This window comes from Telopea speciosissima, chromosome 1 (genome assembly GCF_018873765.1).
Source record: "Telopea speciosissima isolate NSW1024214 ecotype Mountain lineage chromosome 1, Tspe_v1, whole genome shotgun sequence".
In the NCBI taxonomy this organism is placed as follows: Eukaryota; Viridiplantae; Streptophyta; class Magnoliopsida; order Proteales; family Proteaceae; genus Telopea; species Telopea speciosissima.
Window position 1 is genome coordinate 68,899,467 of NC_057916.1, and position 19,072 is coordinate 68,918,538.

The 19,072-nt window shown below is 37.2% G+C and overlaps 1 protein-coding gene across 1 annotated transcript; it reads left to right on the forward strand.

The window, feature by feature from the left end:
- The first annotated feature begins 203 nt into the window (after positions 1 to 203).
- LOC122644224 (splicing factor-like protein 1) lies at positions 204 to 3,682 on the forward strand. Its single transcript, XM_043837845.1, has 2 exons — positions 204 to 2,883; positions 3,299 to 3,682. The coding sequence occupies exon 1, from the start codon at positions 220 to 222 to the stop codon at positions 2,842 to 2,844; it is 2,625 nt and encodes an 874-aa protein (XP_043693780.1). The 5' UTR covers positions 204 to 219; the 3' UTR covers positions 2,845 to 2,883; positions 3,299 to 3,682.
- Positions 3,683 to 19,072: the final 15,390 nt, after the last annotated feature.

The window sequence follows — 19,072 nt, forward strand, 5'->3', positions numbered from 1 at the left end:
ATGTAATTTGCTCTTTAAAAAATCTTCTTAAGTTTGCGTATATAAATTTGGGGTGTAACGACACCAAACAACAGTCTCTACTGTAGAGTTTAGCAGTAACCTTTCTTTTGGCTTTTAAGGGTTTTGGGCCTCTGAATCTCGCGCTGACAAGAAGGTAATTCGTTGTTCTCTTATTTCTCGATATTTATTGATCCCATCCGTTTTGGTTTTTCTTTCTTTATGGATTCTCTGCAAACTAATCCTCCTTCAACTTTCGACACCCTACCTCCTCAAGCTGCACTTCCATCGTCTTCAGAAATCTTTGCGCAGAATCCACACATGTATTCAGAAACCCTAGCTTATCCAGCTCAGAATCCATCTTCTTTGCAGAGTAATGCTTCCTATGATCATGATGAAGGTCTGCCTGCACCGCCCGAAACCCTAGATTCGTTTGATCAAAATCCTCCGCCTCCTCCACAAACCCTTTCCTCGAACGATCAATATCCGCCACCACCTCCAGAAAACTTTGCAGACGATGAGAACCATGTGCCCCCTTGTGAAACCCTACCTTCGAATAATCAAAATCACAGTTTTTCTTTGGAAACCCAGAATCCAACTCCTTTGCAACAAAATCCGGAGAATGGAGCTTCAGCGGCCGCAGAAAGATGTTCGGCGGATCCGAACACTGATGGAAACATTGATCAGATCCTGAAAGTACCAAAACTAGAGATTCAGATGCCTTTGTTGTCCGATAGCGGCATTAACAACACTAATAGCGGCACCGACAAGGACTGTTCTGGAGGAGAAGAAGAGACCAGTAGTAGACGCAGGCGCCGCAGTAGGTGGGATCCTCCGTCGGAGTCTGACAACCACAATAGTGATTCCGGTAGCGGCACTCGTAAGAGGAAGTCGAGATGGGCCGCAGAGGAACCGAAGCCTATTCTCCAACTGCCTGATTTCATGAAGGAACTCACAGGAGGTATTGACCTTGACCCTGAAGTCCAGCGTTTGAATGCCAGGCTTATGGAAATAAATCGTTTGTTACAGTCTGCTCAGTCTGGTGCGCTCTTAGATGATCGCCCTGAAGGTGCTCGTTCCCCTTCTCCTGAACCCATTTACGATAACTTGGGTCATCGTATAAATACGCGAGAATACCGAGCCCGTGAAAAACTTACCCAAGAGAGGCGGGAAATTATCTCTCAAATAATCAAAAGAAATCCTGCTTTCAAACCCCCACCAGATTACCGGCCTCCCAAACTTCAGAAGAAGCTTTACATTCCCATGAAAGAGTATCCGGGTTACAATTTTATAGGGCTTATCATCGGACCAAGGGGAAACACACAGAAGAGAATGGAGAAGGAGACGGGTGCGAAGATTGTTATTCGGGGTAAAGGATCGATTAAAGAAGGAAGGTTACAACAGAAGCGTGACTTGAAACCCGATCCCTCTGAGAATGAGGATTTGCATGTTTTGGTGGAAGCCGAAACACAGGAAGGACTTGAGGCTGCTGCATCGATGGTAGAGAAACTATTGCAGCCCGTTGATGAAGGACTCAATGAGCATAAGCGACAACAGCTTAGGGAACTTGCTGCTTTGAATGGAACTATCAGAGATGATGAGTATTGTAGGTTGTGTGGTGAGCCTGGTCACCGTCAGTATGCCTGTCCTGCTCGTACTTCAACATTCAAGAGTGATGTACTTTGTAAAATATGTGGTGATGGAGGTCACCCCACCATAGATTGTCCCATGAAAGGAACAACTGGCAAAAAAATGGACGATGAGTATCAGAATTTCTTGGCAGAACTAGGAGGGTCTGCCCCTGATTCACTGACTAAGCAAAACTTGTCAGTGCCGCTTCTTGGTTCAAACAGCTCAGGAAGCAATCCTCCTTGGAGTAGTGGCAACAATGCTGGAGGTATTGGGAACACATCTCATCCAGGGTTGGGTTCGAATGCAGTCAAGAAGGAATATGATGATACGAACTTGTATATTGGTTACCTGCCACCAAATTTTGATGATGATGCCCTTATCCGATTGTTTTCACCTTTTGGTGATATTGATCAGGCTAAGGTTATTAAAGATCGGGCAACTGGATTAAGCAAAGGTTATGGTTTTGTTAAGTACTTTGATGTTTCTCAGGCCAATCAGGCTATAACTAGTATGAATGGTTACCGGCTGGAGGGAAGAGTAATAGCCGTAAGAGTTGCAGGCAAGCCACCTCAGCCTGCTGTACCTCCAGGGCCTCCAGCTCCACCAATACCAACGTACCCTGGCTCAGGTCAGGCGACTGGTGGATATCCATCTCAACAATATACACCAGGTGGGCCTCTTGGAAATGTTCCACCACCTGGAAGTTACATGGGTGCCCCTGTTCCATGGGGGCCACCTGTTCCTCCTCCTTATGCTCCTTATGCCCCACCTCCTCCTGGCTCAAGTATGTATACCCCTGTTCAAGGTCAATCTACACCTTATGGTTCACAATATCCTCCTCCACCTCCTCTACCAACTGGCCCCCCTGGTGCCCCATCTCAGAGCATTCCTTCTAGTGAAGCACAACAGAGTTTCCCTCCTGGAGTGCAGTCTCAAAATAGTTCATCTGTGCAATCTGTACCTAACAATGTGTATGGGAACTCAGTAGCTGGAATTGCATCGAATGTTCAACTTACATATCCTCCATCTTTAGGTTATCCATCCTATTATGGTGCTGTTCCGCCACCTGTGCCTCATTCAGCAGGGGACCATTCTCAGAATTTGGGAAGTGTGCCTTGGGCTTCAAAGCCAGTGCCACCGCCTGTTAGTTCTGCAGAACAGACACCTTATGGCACTGACTCGGAATATGAGAAGTTCATGGCGGAGATGAAATGACATGGCTTGGTTTCCAATTTCCCCTCTCCAGGTTGAAAAGTAAGTATGCCACATTCTTTTGCTTCCCACTATCCCCTTAATTAAGTTGGGTAGCTGTTAACAATGATGAGTTATTCAAGAATCTTGAACTATAGATGTTAGTGTAAATAGATTTATCTTTACTAAAATATGTACTGATACTCTTAGGACAAATTGACATCTAGCGTTGCTCTAGTGGAAACATTTTTGGTTAGTTATTATTTTGTATTGTGGTATTTGAACTCTTTGATCTATTTATGTAGCAGTCATTCTCGTCTAAAGATTAATGGGGAGACAAGCATAATGCTGACCAGAAATATTATTTTTTTCCCCCCACCGAATTGTTCCATTTTAACATGTACTTTGTTATTCTATTATTTTTTCTATCATTCATTAACTTCTCTTTTTCTGGTCATGATTGTACTTTTTTTGACAGGCTTGAGGTTTCTTGGAGGTCTTGTGAACCTGTTTTCTGACCTGTTGCTATGACTTCAACTTGTTGGAAGTTTGGGACTCATATCTTTAACCTTGATGTGCTGTTATGCTATGCAGAGACATGATAGTGTATCTTATTGGTGTAGCTGTGTGGAGAGCTTCTCAATAGCATATATTGGCTCAGGACCACATCACCTTGTGGATGGATATTGTTGCCTCTTAAACGTTTAAATGCTAAATATTTTTCATTCATAATTTTGTTTGTGAGTTTATTTTAAGAGTTTTACTGATGGTTTTACGCTTTTATATATTATCACATGAGATGACTCATTCTCATACTTGGGTTGGTTGCTATTTCGTTTAGTGTCTTAACTTTTTTTTCCATGATAACACTCTTGTCCATTGTAAGTCTCTTATTACTATCCTGGTAAGAACGCATCTGAAGCTGTGTTATTCACGCCTCTTCATCCAGTGTGGAAGCTTCATGTCTAAGTATACTTGTGCGATTTTTGGGTATGTGCAAGGTGTTTTTCATAGACTTTGGTTTTGTGCTAATATTTGCACTTTCTAGCCTAATGTGCCTTTCCAGTGCTTTATATGGCAGGTCAGGGGATACATTAGCTGTATTGAAATTGGTGACTCTTGGCATCAAGTTCCATTGTTGCTTGATTATACTATTTATTCTGTTTACTTGGCTTTTTGTTTAGTTCCTAGTGCTCATGGGTTGCTTTTTAGAAATTCACAGCACTTGGGCTTTCTGCTAACTAATAGCGCCCCCCTAAATATATCAAAGTCAACCCTGTATTGGTTAGCATCTACTGGTCAACTAGGTGAACCAATGAAAGTTTGATATTGAAGTGTCTATTCCAATCATTTTCAAACTTTTCCTCACCCTCCTAAAAAGAAATTTCTGATTTCTGTTTGAAAGTGCTTCCAATGACTTGCTTGACATTCAATAACCTTTGTTGGGATGTTTAAGAAACCTAATTTGCTTGGTCGGTGAGGTGGACCAATAAAAGTCTGACTCAATCTGGTAGCTCTCGAAAAGGATGAAGTTGATAGCATCATTAGTTGTTCTCACCATCCATTTTTAACATTCCATCACTTCTTTTTTCTCCCGTTCTCTCTATGTTTTGGTTTGGAAGTGCTTCGAATGACATATGAAATGCAATCTCACTAGTTGAGGTTTTTTGAAAACTAAAGAATATTTTGTGAAAAGAACTGGAATAATTTTGAGGTATTGGAAGCGATTTCTATGATTACTGTGGTTTGTGATGTTTTATAGATTCTTGCTATTCCCTGTGGATTTTATTTTAAGGACCTAACTTTAATTATTGAGCAGTTCTAATGGCTTTGTAGAGTTTCTGTTCTATGTGTCCTTGTGGCATGTGAAATATTCTCAGAGGTTCTCTTGGTGGCTGGGAGAATTTTTGTTACAGTTGGTACATTTCAGTGTATGACTAAAACTAACTGATCTTCTGACAATCTCTTTGTTTTAAGGAATTACCATCTGATGACTTCTCTTTGATGGATGCGTCCTTTGGTAGATACTTTGGATGTCATCCATGGATTATCTTTTCCATATTTTTGTTTTTTTTATTTTATTTTATAATTTTCATGCTTAACCATACTGTTGTAGAAATTCAGAGCAGGCTGGCTAGTTTTTATTAGTTTGCATATAAAAGTTCAACTCAAATTTGCAGCTGCCAGCTGGACAGTTTGTTTTGCCCTTGAAGCCTCCTTGGGCTTTTTGGGTAGCTGTGCGTTGTGCTAGGTATCAATGGAAGTTAACTGTATCCAACAACTTTGTAGAATATATGATTCAAATGGTGTTCTCTTATTTTGAAAGGAAAACAACTGATATAACTCTTCTGGTTATTTGTTTCCTGAGATGGTTAATGTAGGAGTAATGATCATGATTGTTTTTTGTTGAATCTTGACTGCATATGATCTGAAACATTCTGGGAGGGCCAATCTTCGGTGGGGGTTTTTTAAGTCTCTGCATCCAGACCAAATTTGTTTACTATTGAACTTTGTGCAATTCACTGTACTGGGTTGCTGCAAGTGTTTAGGTTTTACCTCACAATTTTCAAGTTTCTTATTTTGAAAGTGGAAGAGAAACCTTGATTTCTTTTTAGTAATTATATTTTGTTTTCTGCCAAAAAGACCTAACTGGCAGTTTGTCATGATCCCCTTCCCACTTCTTTTGATGCCTTCAAATTGTTTGAGGATGTTTCGACCTCCGGTAGAGGAGAGAAAAGCAAAATCTAATAACAATGCTGGAACCATTTTCTCTGACATTCCAAACTGTGGATTCTGTTTTTGGAAGGAATAGATATTTTCTCAAGCATCCTCCCCCCCCCCCCCCCAAAAAAAAAAAGGAATATTTTCTGTGGAGTATCAAATACAGATCTCACAATGTGATTTCCCTTAAAGAGTGCTCAAGTAGATACGTCTTGCCACTTTTTTTTGTGTCCTAAATGGTTAAACTAGTTGTGTTTTTCCTTAAATATGACATCGTGGAATTTCTTGCTGTATTGATCTGCTTGCATGTTGTTAGACTGTTTACTTCTTGCCGTTTCCTAACAGTGTCTTGTTTTTAATATTTAGTTGCGGAAGTCTCTGACCTATTGGATGTTGCCAGGTGGAGTCTTATTCAGTTTTGATGTTTTCATTTTACTGTGATTTAGAATATCTTGTTCTCAAGGCAATGCCTTCTTCTAGAGTTCATATAGAAAATATTCTTCTTTCTTCCTCTCTCTCTGACTTTATCACATCCTGCATGGCAGTAGCTTTTAAATCTGTTAATTAGAGTTTTTGTTTTGCCTAGAACCACAGTTATTACAAGGTATTCCATAAGTGATCATTAGATATGTTAGTCCACTTCCTTTCTGGTATTCATTTAGTTCCTGTAATAAGCTTTGAACCCCTGTAGAGGCTTTACACTGAACTTTGTGTTTCCGTTTGTATTCTTGGGTAAGAACAACTCTGATATGCCATCCGACTTGGTCTTCTTCTATTACTGAGATAATTCTTGGTTTCTCTGAGTTGTCTTGATTAAATAGGACGCCCTTATCTGCTTCGGCAGAACAAGCTATGTGGATAAAAAATAGACTCTATTACCTTAGCATGCTTAAGAGTAAGTAGATTTCTAATAGGGCAGGGATCATAGTTGTCAAGGAGACCCAAGGTTGTGGAGGGGTGCCTAAGCGCATAGGCGACAAGGCTCCCAAGTGTTATTTTTATTTCCCCTATTTTCTAACATTATTTAATATGCTACAATACATACCTTATATCATAAAAAATCAACATTAAGCCACATCAGTAGGAAAACCAGGTTTTTACTCAGCCGAGTCACCCGATTCGAGTTAAAATTTTTGGAAACCTGGTCAAGAGTCACGTAGACTCGGCCAGGGTGAAAAAATGACGTGACTTGGTAATGAATCATCCGAGTCTAAGTAAGACTCGGTTTTTTTTACCCGAGTCAGTGTTAACTGGGTGAGTCTTGTCAATTTTAAAATACATAAATGACCACTTAAGTAGATGACTATTGAGTGAATACATCAATAAACGTAATAAATAACCACTAATAAATGTAACTAAAATTTAAACATACATGTAAAACAGTGAAGACCAAACAAATACTCCTCGGGTCCCTTGACTCCCTTCTCCACAACCCTTCAACTTCCCATTGCAACTTTGCATCTTTCAAAGTTCATAAGCACTTGAGCACAATGAAACGCCTCTCTCACTCACTCAACTATCAACTTGTCATGTAGCAACTGTAATACCATAAATGTCAATGAATGAAAATAAGCCATTTCTCTTACCAAAATAAATTTTTAAAAAAAAAAAGCCATCTCTCTCTCTCTCTCTCTCTCTCTCTCACAGTATCAATTTGGAAACTTAAGGTACAGTCTTGCTTGTTTTGATGCATTTGCTTTGAGTTTGTGGGTGGGACAACTATTTATTGTATTTAATAAAAAATGACTCGATCTGACCTGGTTTGACCAGGCCTAGTCACCAGGTTTTCTAAAAGGTGAGTCGAGTAAAAAAACCTGGTTAGCTCTTGGAAGTTTGAAACAATCAAAACATACATTTGGTTTATATTATTCTTGGAATTGATCATTGTCTTGGTATACCTAGTCTCACATTTGGTTTATACTGTTCTTAGCAAATATGATCTTATCTATAAGTAATAATTAAATTGCTCTCGATTTAGAGAAATGATTATGTTCTATGAGATGTTTGACTCGTTAAACTGCTATCGATCTTATCTATAATATTCTCTTTTCCATTAAAAAAATGATTTTATTTTACATGAGATTTTTTGTATAGGTAGAGCTCAAAATGAGCTTTCTAACAAATCCAAGATTGCTATAGTCTGATTTATATTAAAGGGGTTAATGTTGCAGTCAAACCTTATTTGTTTGCGAATGTTGTCAAAATCGTTTTGGTTGAAAAATATTTTTTTAGTTACCACAACAAAAGAATATTTTTTTGCTCTTTTGGTTTTTAGCAAATGTTTTACCATATTAAGATTTATGATATTTTTAGATTTGAGAAAAAACCTCAGCATTAGAAAGTTGAAAATCTCACATACCATTGAACATCCAATTTTTGTTTTCCAAATTAGGAGGGGGGGTTGAGTTTTTATTTTGGAAATTTATTTTTTAACTATTTTTATTTGATTCAAATAGAGGGTATTTGCTTACTTATGAATAATATCTTAATTTAAATGATAATTTGACATAAATAAGGTGCAAATCTGGTTCGATACCACTAAGGTGACAATCACTTAAACCCCAAAAAATGTGCCTGGATGCCTAGGCGATGCCTTGACAACTATGGCAGGGATTATTAATACCTTAGCAATTATCATTCTTAAGACTCTATTACCTTTGATCTATTATTTGTTTCTCACATGGGTTTTCTGATGTGAAACTTGCTTCATACCGTAGGGTTTTCAAATGATTTTGCTAGTGTTGGCACTTAAACTTTGTAAAGCACAATTAGATTGGTGGTGTAGAAGAGGTTTTTGGACATTAGCCAGTGTTCGGTTTACAGGGGCAGCCTTTACCCTGGTTCTAATTGGGAAGTTGCCTACCATTGGTTTTGGTTGATGTAGTACAGAAAAGGAGTAGGAAACTGGAGTGTCACACGTGATACTTCTCTTTCCTTGTTCCTTGTTCAATAGACAATGTAATCTGCGAGGTAGTGCATCTGCTCCTTCATGCTAGGCTTTGCAGTAGTATTACTGTTAAATAAGTGTCTGTCTGTCTCTCTCTTTGGCGTCTCTGTTTGTGTATTGTACCTGTATATTCTGGTTTCTAAGATACTATGTTGGAGGAAGGGTGGAATTGGAAATGGGTCTCAATTTGAGTGTATGCTCTTATTATTTCTTCCTTCCATAGCTACAATGAATTTCAAAATCCATTGCATCCAAAACATAGTGGTCTGATATGATTTGTGGATTTTATTCGTTATTCTGAGGTCTATCCAAAATGGCATCCGATAATATTCATAGCACTGCCAGGTAGCCGGTTAAGTTTTGCTGTCCATGGTAGCCGACTGTTTTTTTCCCCCCCTCTCTCCCACTCTTTAGATCTTCTTTTGTTCAAGGTTGAAAGGAAGACTGGTTGAAGTTGGTAGTGGTTATGAAATAGCTCAATGGTTGATAAAAAAACTGCAGTAAGTGTGTGAATACTACTACTGTACACTACCAACCCCATACTCGCTGTGTTCTCTCTCAAATATAGGTAGTAATGTTCTATTAATCAACTGAGGACTGCTAACATTGAACAGGAGCTAAAGTTGGTTGGGCAGGCAAATGTGCAGTTGCTCTAACTGATATACTGTTGTGAACCGGGGTTGCCTAATCCTTCGCCTTGGCATGAGGGAGAGCTGAATGGAAGTGGTCTAGATCCATCACGAAAAGTTTGAATTGGGGATCTGGCAGGGTTTCACAATGCCGCAGAGGTGATAGTCCGGGAAGCCCATCAAATGAACTGCTTAGGTTTAGCATGACGGCATTCATAGGAAGGTTTCCTGTTGATGCCTAAAGGCTCAGATCTCATTTGGAAGAATGGAATGTATTTAAGCTGTTTCTACTCTTCACAGTACTCTCTCATCCTCCTCATAACTATCTTTTTTCTGTTTCAAGTGTCCATATTAGGTCTTTTTTAACTGTTTTGCAACATTACCTTCCTTCTCTTGTTGATGCCTCAAGGCTCAGATCTCATTTGGAAGAATGGGATGCATTGGTTCTGCAGATGTCTCAGCTAGTTGGAATTCAAGGAGGGCGTTAGATTCTCTCTCGTTTGGGTGGAAATAAAATTTTATTAAAAAGATAGAAAGCTAGAAATATTGCTCATATTATGTAAATCTTCTGTCTGATAATTTAAAGTTTAGCTAATCAAGCTATATTGCGAGCAAGATTAACAAGAAATCTACTGACTTTAATTTATTGCAGAACGAAAGAACGGAGGAAGTGACTGAATATCTGTTAGCAATTAGAACAACCCCCATGGCCATTCTTTAATGTTATCTTTCTCTAACCATCGTTCCTATTGATCTTTTAGCCCATATTTATTGTCACTTGATGCCATCTGTTGCTGCTTGAATTCTTTGTTCAATTGTCAAGCTTTCAGCCTTCACTGTGGATCCTCCGAATATTCCGCAGTCAAATGAAACAAGCTCTTCATCATTCTTCCACATGAGGAGAGATGATAAACCTGCTTTTTTGAAGCGACCATAGGTGATGAGAAGGGAATGACCATTTGTTGGTTTTAAACGGACTGACTCTTCCAAATAAGATAAGAGGGAGGAGGTTTTGAGTTATTATGCATTCTGATAAAATGGAAGGAATGACATGAAATCACACTTCTGTGGCTTTTTGAAGTTTGCTGAAAAATGCTAAAATTTGTGGCCCAGTGTGGGCTAGGTACTCTTGGAGCGAAGGAATAGTGTCCAGATATCTCTGGACAACATTAACCGGGGAAAGCTTTTGTTGTGGTAATACTTTTACAATGGATTATTGTATTTTCATAAGTACGTTTAGACCCATTGATCCTCATTGTGCAGACATATGTTATAGTTAATTACGCTTGATATATTTGGTTCCTAACGTCATCAGTTATGACGTTGCACAACCAAGCTTTAGTTTAAAGTAGAGATTCTACATAACTAGGAAAAAGTCGGTGTCAACAAATGAAGAGTTCAATGGAGGTTCGAAGGGGAGAGGAAGGGTAAGGGTATAATTTGGTCTGGGTCTGGTCTGAATGAGTCAGGACCAAAACTGGCCCATTTATCTTAAACTATTCTAGGCTCTATAACAATCTACAAAATTTTACAGTTCTTCAGAATCCAAAGAAATATCAAATATTATTTACATTGTGTCTGTATTCGCTCACTGCAAATTAATTGATAGCAGTAAACTATTTACCTTTAGAAGTGAAGCTTTCCTCTAATACCACAGCATAAGATTGGTACTGAAAATTTCGTATAGAAAGAAAATAAAAAGTAGCGGAACCAAAATAGAGAAAAAGAAAAACTACAAGTGGGAAAATCAGGTTTCAAATATATGAATTACTGTTCCCCTAAGGTATCTCAAGTTTTTGTGGTCCAAATTTTGTGGACGTGGAGGTCTCTAATCTATATGTGGAGTTTCAGACAAAATGGAGTTTTTTAAGTAGCAAAATAAAGTTTTTTGATAATCAAAAGCTACAAGAGTGCATGGAATATGGATGGTTGAAAATTAAAAGAACGCATGGTAATTAATACATGGGAGGATATTTAATTGAACTTCGTTTTGAAATATGAAATGTAACAGGTGCCTGAGTAATTCAATTCTGAACATATTTGTTTAACTGTTTCAATTGGTGAACCATCTTCATAAGCTTGTCAAGACAGTTCATTCTAATGAACATACACCATACAAAATTATAAGTTGAGTAACCAAAAATAGGACTCATCTTTGTTGGTTTCATGAATGTATATAATTTCTCCTTGCTAGCTTCTTACAAACAGAAGTAAAAAATGAGATAGGATCCCTATAATCTAATGAAATCAATAAAAAAAACAAAGTATATAAACAATGGATAAATTTCCGATCTGGGCCACTATTTGTATGAGCAACCCAACATCTTGAAATCATGCATGTTAAATCTAACATGCGGCCATGAAACCACATTAAAATTACACTGAAAGTATCTATAATGTCCTAAAATTAATAAAAATGTGAACTAAAGTAAACATGTCAAATAAAGTCAAGGTGAAAGTGTTTTTTGTGGGGGAGAGTGGACTCTACGAGTGCAGGACCAATGGGAACGCACACAAAAACATCAGTAGGATTGTCATTTCGCATTTCATGGGGGCCTGGGCATCCCCATAGAAACCATTTTTCCTAAAAATTAATAATGAGACGTACCATTTCTTCACATATTGCACAGTTTTTCCCTTCACCTTTCTTTCTTGGCAAGGGGGAAATTTTATGGGAAAAATTACAAGATTATGGAAAATTGTTTCATAACTATTAAATTACCCACCAAGTCTTTTATTTATCCAAATTACCCAAACTAAGAAGGGGTATTACAAAACTAACCTATCTCCTTCCACACATGCCTACGTTTTTTTCGACATTTTTGCTCAGTTATTCTCTCTGCCTCTTTTAACCTCTCCTCTTCCTTCACAGGCTCAGGTTTTTTGCTTTGCCAATAGCGGGGCCTCACCTCTGTAGATTCCTGTGATTGCAAAATTGGATCCAAGGCATCTTGTGATTAGAAAAAAAAACAAAACACTTATCTTTTCATTCTTAGATCGGTTTTTTCCTCTCATTCGTATGGCAATTTTGTTGGAAACCTATAGTGGAACTAATTTGGCGGGTCCTGTTATGTCTTCTTCTTCTTCATCTTCATGGGCCTTTCTCTCTTGCCTTTGGATCCATTTGAAAAAGGAAGGCCTGCCTGGGTCCAATCTTCACCCAGCCCATCGTTGTCCTATCCGAGACCATCGTCGTCAATGATGAATCGCGAATTTCTTTGCTGCATTTTGGCATGAAGGTAGTGTTTCTGCTGTGAACAATCTAAAATCATATGTTTTGTATTCAACTAGTTGCTAATATATACAGAAGAATTGATGATCTATACATGGTAGATCACTATATTAGGTAACCCACTATACAAGGTAATCTAATATTCACAGAATAATATAGAGCTAACACCTCCCTTCAAACTCAAGATGGTGGAAGAGATACCATTTGCAATTTTGACAAAAGAAGCCGAAGACAAATAGTTATCACAAAAAAGTAGAATAGAGTTGGAGTAGTCAAGGAAACACCCATATCTTGAAGAAGCTAGCAGAGCCCAATAATCTCTGATGGATTATCAGGAGGGGGCACGATACTTAGCTTCACTATTGGAGCGAGACACAACAGACTATTTTTTTGCTTTACCAAGAGACGAGAGAATTTCCAAGAAACAAATAAAAACCGATAGTTGATCGACAATTAGCAACATCAATGGCCCAGTCAGCATCAAAATATACTCACAGGTTCAAGAGATGAAAAAACAGGAAAAAAGTAATCTTTTAAATAATGTGTCCTTCAAATATCAAATAAGTATTAGATATTAGTAGAAAGGTCGAGGGTTTTGGTAGAAAAACCTTATCTAATCATACATCAAATTGCCTACAACAATTGAATTTTTTTGGTTGCAAGAATTGGCACAGGTTATGTAGGAATTTGATGTTTAATCAAAGCATTCTCTAATGCACAATGGCATCGAAATGCATCTAAAATTAATGGAGTTTCTTTCAGTGGAAGTAATTCTCATCCTTGGATAGTGGAAAGATTTAGGAGCTTTAATTGTCCTCTCTCTCTCTATTTAAGAAATTTGAAATATATATGTGGTTGGACCCTATACCTTCTTGTTCATAAAAATTAACCTTTTAATAAGTTCAGTGCATGAAAGTCCAATATTATTTTTGGCATACTTCCACTATTTTCGTCTAAAATGCTTGAGAGTAGTTGTATATATAAGACAACTCTCAATATTGAGGCCATTTGAATTCTTTCCAAAGATGCACACTTATGGAATTTTGATTCATTCTTCTTGCCTTTAGGCACAATAAATAGTTTGACAAAGAGGGATATAGACCCAAATACTGAAGAAATGGAATTAATATATACTTTTAAAGCTCTTATTCTTTATGGTTCTTTGATTGGTACCTAAAACCTTGGTAACCCTTCTACTAATACCTAATACTTAATTATGTTTGAAGTTACATCAAACTGCCTACATCAATTGCTAATTTTTCCTCATCTAACACATTTATCAGATATTGTTACAGATTAAGATAGTGTTTGGTATGCATTCTAGGTCAATTTCATATTCTCGGGCAATAAAAACAACTATTTTTATCATCCGAGTACGAAATCGACTTGGCATGCATTCCAAGAATGCATACCAAACACTACCTAAGTTTATTCATTTTTTACCATTGGTGCTACACCTGATGAACAATGCTACATCTTGGGCTGATCCAATATTTTCTTGATATATCCATTTTTTTTTTTTTTTTGATATATCCATCTTTGAAACAACCCTAAGGTTTTGTTGGGTCTATATTGGTGAATCTCTATACCTAAAATATAAAAGGCTTCACCCTTATCCTTCATATCCTATTACCACCCCCCGATGGTATCACTTGGCCTTGGAATGACTTAACTTTGCTTCTGCACCTTTCTGATGCTACAATAAACTTTAAGCGTTTTGTCTTTTTGGCTAACAAGGATTTTAACTCTACCTCTCTAACTAGGAATCTCGCTTCTTAGGCAATTTTGAGAAAACATAATTTTGTACATTTTGGAACTGATGTACTCGTTGATTCTCTTTATTAATATATTTTATTTTTTTCTCATAAAAAAAGGAAAAAAAGTTGTGTCAAGAATTATTTCGTCTCATGTAAGAATCTTCGATCATTGCTTGCTAAGAGAATTTCATATATACAATGTTAGAATGATGAAACAACTTTCCTTAGTCTTGATATAAATACATTGATCAACATAATTCTCCATAAAATTTAAGGAAATAATCTTGATGTCAAGCTTTATGTACTACTGTCAAGAAGTTAGCTGTTTCAATTCATACAAATAAATCTCTTAAGTTTGTAGACCAAATGATCTCCTTTGTTTGAAGAAAAACCTTTAGATTTTTTATATATATCTCATCCATAAGGTCACCTTTTAAAATAATCGTTTTGACATCCTATGGGAAATATATGTCAGAATATTGATAGATCAACTTAAATGAGTAGAAAGTTTCTTTTACGGTACGAGCTTTCAAGCAATCACTTGCACTGCCTCTTTTAGAAAACTATAACAAAAATTATGTTAGAAAAATTTGACGGAATGAGTTGTGTCACTTGACACTATCCTTAAGAACTTAGATGCCTCCTATGGTGTATCCAAGAATATTGTGAATCGGCCTCCAAGATTAAACAACCCACTGGCTCCCCTAGTAATCATGAACTCGACTGCTAGACCCTTTCGAGTACTACATGGTTATGCTCAAACTAAAAGAAAGACGCATATTCTTGGCTTGACTTTCCCCCGGAGCTAAGGAAAATAGTTTGGGAGGAAGCAATAGGTTTACTTGTTATTCGTAAGTAGTTTTTGTTTTTGGGAGTGTTGGATGCAGGTTCTCTTTGTCTGCAATTGTGTATTGGATGAGTGAGTGACTAGTTCGTCTCTGTGGGTTGGGGTAAGGCGGGTTATGTTCCCCCCATTGTATCTCTTGATTTTTTATGATTTGACTATTTAATAAAATGTCAGGGGCCAGCCCGGGTCCCAGATAATATTCGAGTTAAAAAAACAAAAAAAAATGAAAAAGAAAAAAAAAGAAAGATGCATATAATAATATCACTATAAAACCCAAACCTAAGAAAGCAAGAACATGCACACAGATGACCCAGTCACACAAGGGATTGGTTCATACAATAATATCACTTTTAAAATTGAACAACAAAGAAGAGTAAGCGTAACGAAACATGTACACAAATGACTCAAGAGGGACTTCATACAATAAAGGGTTAGAGGTTCCCTCAAGTTATAGAGGTAGGAAGACATTTAAGTGGAAATATTAAGGATCTCCCAAAATTGAAGAAACAATGTCTTAAGAAGCTTCATAAAGTGACATAAAATGTCTCCCAAAATTTTGAATCTTAAATTGTTTTTAAAAATCATTTAAAACTAACACATCCACGTGATATAGCTCAAGATTGATATGTGTCGTGACGATTTTAAAAGATTAAAAAAAGGGAAAAGCTGTTTGTAACTAAAGCGGTTACAACATAAGATGTAACCTCTCTTTTATGCCCATCAATAGACATTTATTAATCTTGTCACATTAGGGATTAAATTGTCATTTCTCTTTTGGTAGATGGTGGGAAAAAAATGTTAAAAAGTTTCTATTATATGGGCAGTAAGGTAATTTTATTGTCATATACATGGCATAGAAAGGAAGTAACTTGCTGGACTCGCCGGTAATAGCAGGAATATGCAAGTTCATCATTCGTACTAGTTTCTTGTAACTTCCTCTCCCTCTCCGGCGTTGGCTCCCTCTTCCCATCCCATCCCATCCATGTACAACTCCACGCAGCACCTCCTTTGTCTCCCACCCTTTCCTTGTCTCCACCAACCACTGCCTCCATGGTCTCACCCCCTCCTCTATTTGCTGCCCACCCCAACCCCATCTGCAACTACCCCCTTCCCTGACAACCGTGGTGTTGAAGAGAGATCGTGTGATGGCGTCTATTGTAGAAGGAACCATTGAGGGCACCCAAGGAATGATATCAGTGAGCAGTTTTCCTATTACTCTCCATTTCAAACTTAGACAGCTTCCACAACCAATGAATTCGTTGATTTTTCCTATAGGATCCGTGTGGTTGCAAGGAGAATTAAAGGAAAGGGAAGTGAAATTTTCATACTTAAAAAAGGAACTTTTTTAATCATTATCCCATGTGATACCATGTGGCAATATATCTAACGCTAAATCATTCCATATTTGGTTATTAAATTTCACTTTACTTTGCATCCATTTCCCTTTGGTTTAAAATGTAAAATAAATATTACATGTAAAATGAATCTTTATTAGATATGGTAAGAAATTTAAGTAGTTTATACAATCACATGGGGTAATGATTACAAAAGTTTCTTTTTTAAGTTCGAAAAATTTCCCTTCCCTTCCTTTTAATTCCCCTTGCAACCAAACGGAGCCATAAGTTTTGCAGAAACTTGTAGATAAGATATGTCATAAAAAGATGGGGGAAATCAATAGACTTAAATCCCCCTTTCCCATTTATGTATCTGCTTTTCTCTTCATGCTTAAAATTTTTGCACCTCGAGAAGGAGAAAAAAAGAAAGAAATAAATTCCAATAGGTTTCGTATTTAGAAAGATTCAGATTCCTGAGTATGTGAGCACTCAATTTCACCTAGCCTACATAATTAACAGTGAGCAACCTCAAGATTTTAGTATTTTAAATGTTTCTTCTGCTCATGCTTTCAACATAATTAGCAGTGGTAGTGGTGGTTCACCGGTAGTAACAACGCAACCACTATGGTAGATCAATGGTCTCTCCCATTCTCGGCCCTCTCCGCTGATTTCTTTGAGACCCTCAAACTGGGTATCATCATTTTCTTTTTGTCTTGAGGGCCAATGCTGTTGCTGATTCGGATTTTAGACGTCCACTGGTGGTTCCATTGCATTAGCAACTCAACTGTACGTTTGTTCACTTTAGCAAAATAGGCTACTACTCAGTCTCCTCAATGACGTACTTAAATTTAAAAAAACAAAAATATGTGAGATTTAAAGACCTTCAAAGGTAGAAACTTGACCACACAAGCTCTGAAAAAGTGGAACAGAGAATGAAAAGAAATGGCAATCGGTGATCGAAACAAACGATAATTTGGGTAATGTTTCTTCTAATTCTTCTTACCCTTTTTTTTTGGTAGAATCCATTCTTCTTACTTGAATCCATGGTGGCCAAGGGGAGGGATCGCTCCGGCAAGTTTATTCGACCAAAAACAATATTGAGTTGGGATTTAGGGGCTAGGTATACGGAGTTGCTATTCTACCCTTTAACTAAATGGATTTAACATATTTAAACAACTTGATACTTAAAAAGTGTGAAATTACTTTATTTACCCATCTATTGAAATTGGAATCAACTTCATTTAAGGGCATATAATGCCCGGTTACAAAGTCTATTTGTAACCTGCTTGGTTACAAACAGACTCACCCTTAAAAAAAATTTCTATAATCAATACATTCTTTCTGATTAAACCTTTTTTGTCACAAGTCTGGCCTTGTATCTACATCTCAAAACATGGAATCGGGGTCGAATCGTTCCCAAGAACCCTAGAAACAGTGCTCAAATCTAAAAACCTCCATGATTCTATGGTTTTTTTTTGGGTAAATTACATGTCAACCTCAGGTTTTCAAACAAAACTCAAATCACCACCTGGTATTTTAAAATACTCATGCATCCCCCTCTATAGTAACGGTGTTAATTTGCTGTTAGTTATTGGTGTGAAAGGACTATTTTACCTTTGTACTAAAACATTAGAATTAATTTACAGTACTATCTTTCAAAATCTATGTTTGGATGTCAAGGGTAGTTTAGGGATTTAAATTTATTTAACTGGCTGATATCATCATTTAACAACATGAAACTAACGGTAGAAACTAATTTGTCATATTGAGGTCTAATACAGGGGGTGATTTGAATTTCGTTTAAAAACTAAGGGGTGACGTGTGATTTACCTTTTTTTTTTGGTTTTTCTCATTAATTATCCATGTCAAATCAATTGAAATCGGAATCAATCACGGCCGATTCACCGATCTGATTTCCAAATATAATGGCTTTCTTTCTTCTTCCCATTCCCCTTGGTTAAGGTTTCCCTTGCAACCAGACGAACTTCTTGGATACAAGTAGCATTCAATGCATTGACTTGCTCTACGCCAACTCACTGACCTACCCCCACTCCATTTAATGAATGAGACAATGTCCTTATTTAACAGGGCAACCAAGGTGGGGTGGGGTTATCTTGAACCCGTACTTGTGTTGTACCCAAAGGCTGGGCTTGTGGCTCAGATCAGTCCAGGTCAATATACCCCAAATTTTGCCCATTTTAATATTGGTGGCCCAATTCAATACTTACTTGTGATCTTTCCTGCTTTATACCAATAAGGAAATATAATAAGAGAGATGAAAAGGTTGATGATTATGTTGTTGATTCAAGGTGGAATTCAGTTTTGATTGATGAATTAATTCCTTTGCATCTGTCTTCTTATATTTATAAGATCAATTTGTCATCGAATCAAAAATGATAAATTTAATACTAAACTAGCAACTAAATCTTTAATTTTTGTTGATTCCAATAATAACTCTTTTCAATCATCTCGGTGGAATTTTTCTTAGAAATTAAAGATTTAATCCAAGTTAAAATTTTTTTTTTGACAATTGTTAAATGTAGGTTTTCCAATTAAGGCGTTTATTTCCAAATGGCTTCAGAACGACACTATTTGTGTTTTATGTGGAAGTTGTGCCGAATCCTACCGGCACTTATTCCTTTCATGTGACTGGACTAAACACATTTGGGCTACTGGGCCGTTGAGGCTTAGAACTGAATGCTTGTCACATTCATCGTTGTAAAATTTCTTTATTGAGACCTTGTTTAATCACAACCTAGATAAGCTCTCTTTAATTTGGTTTTTC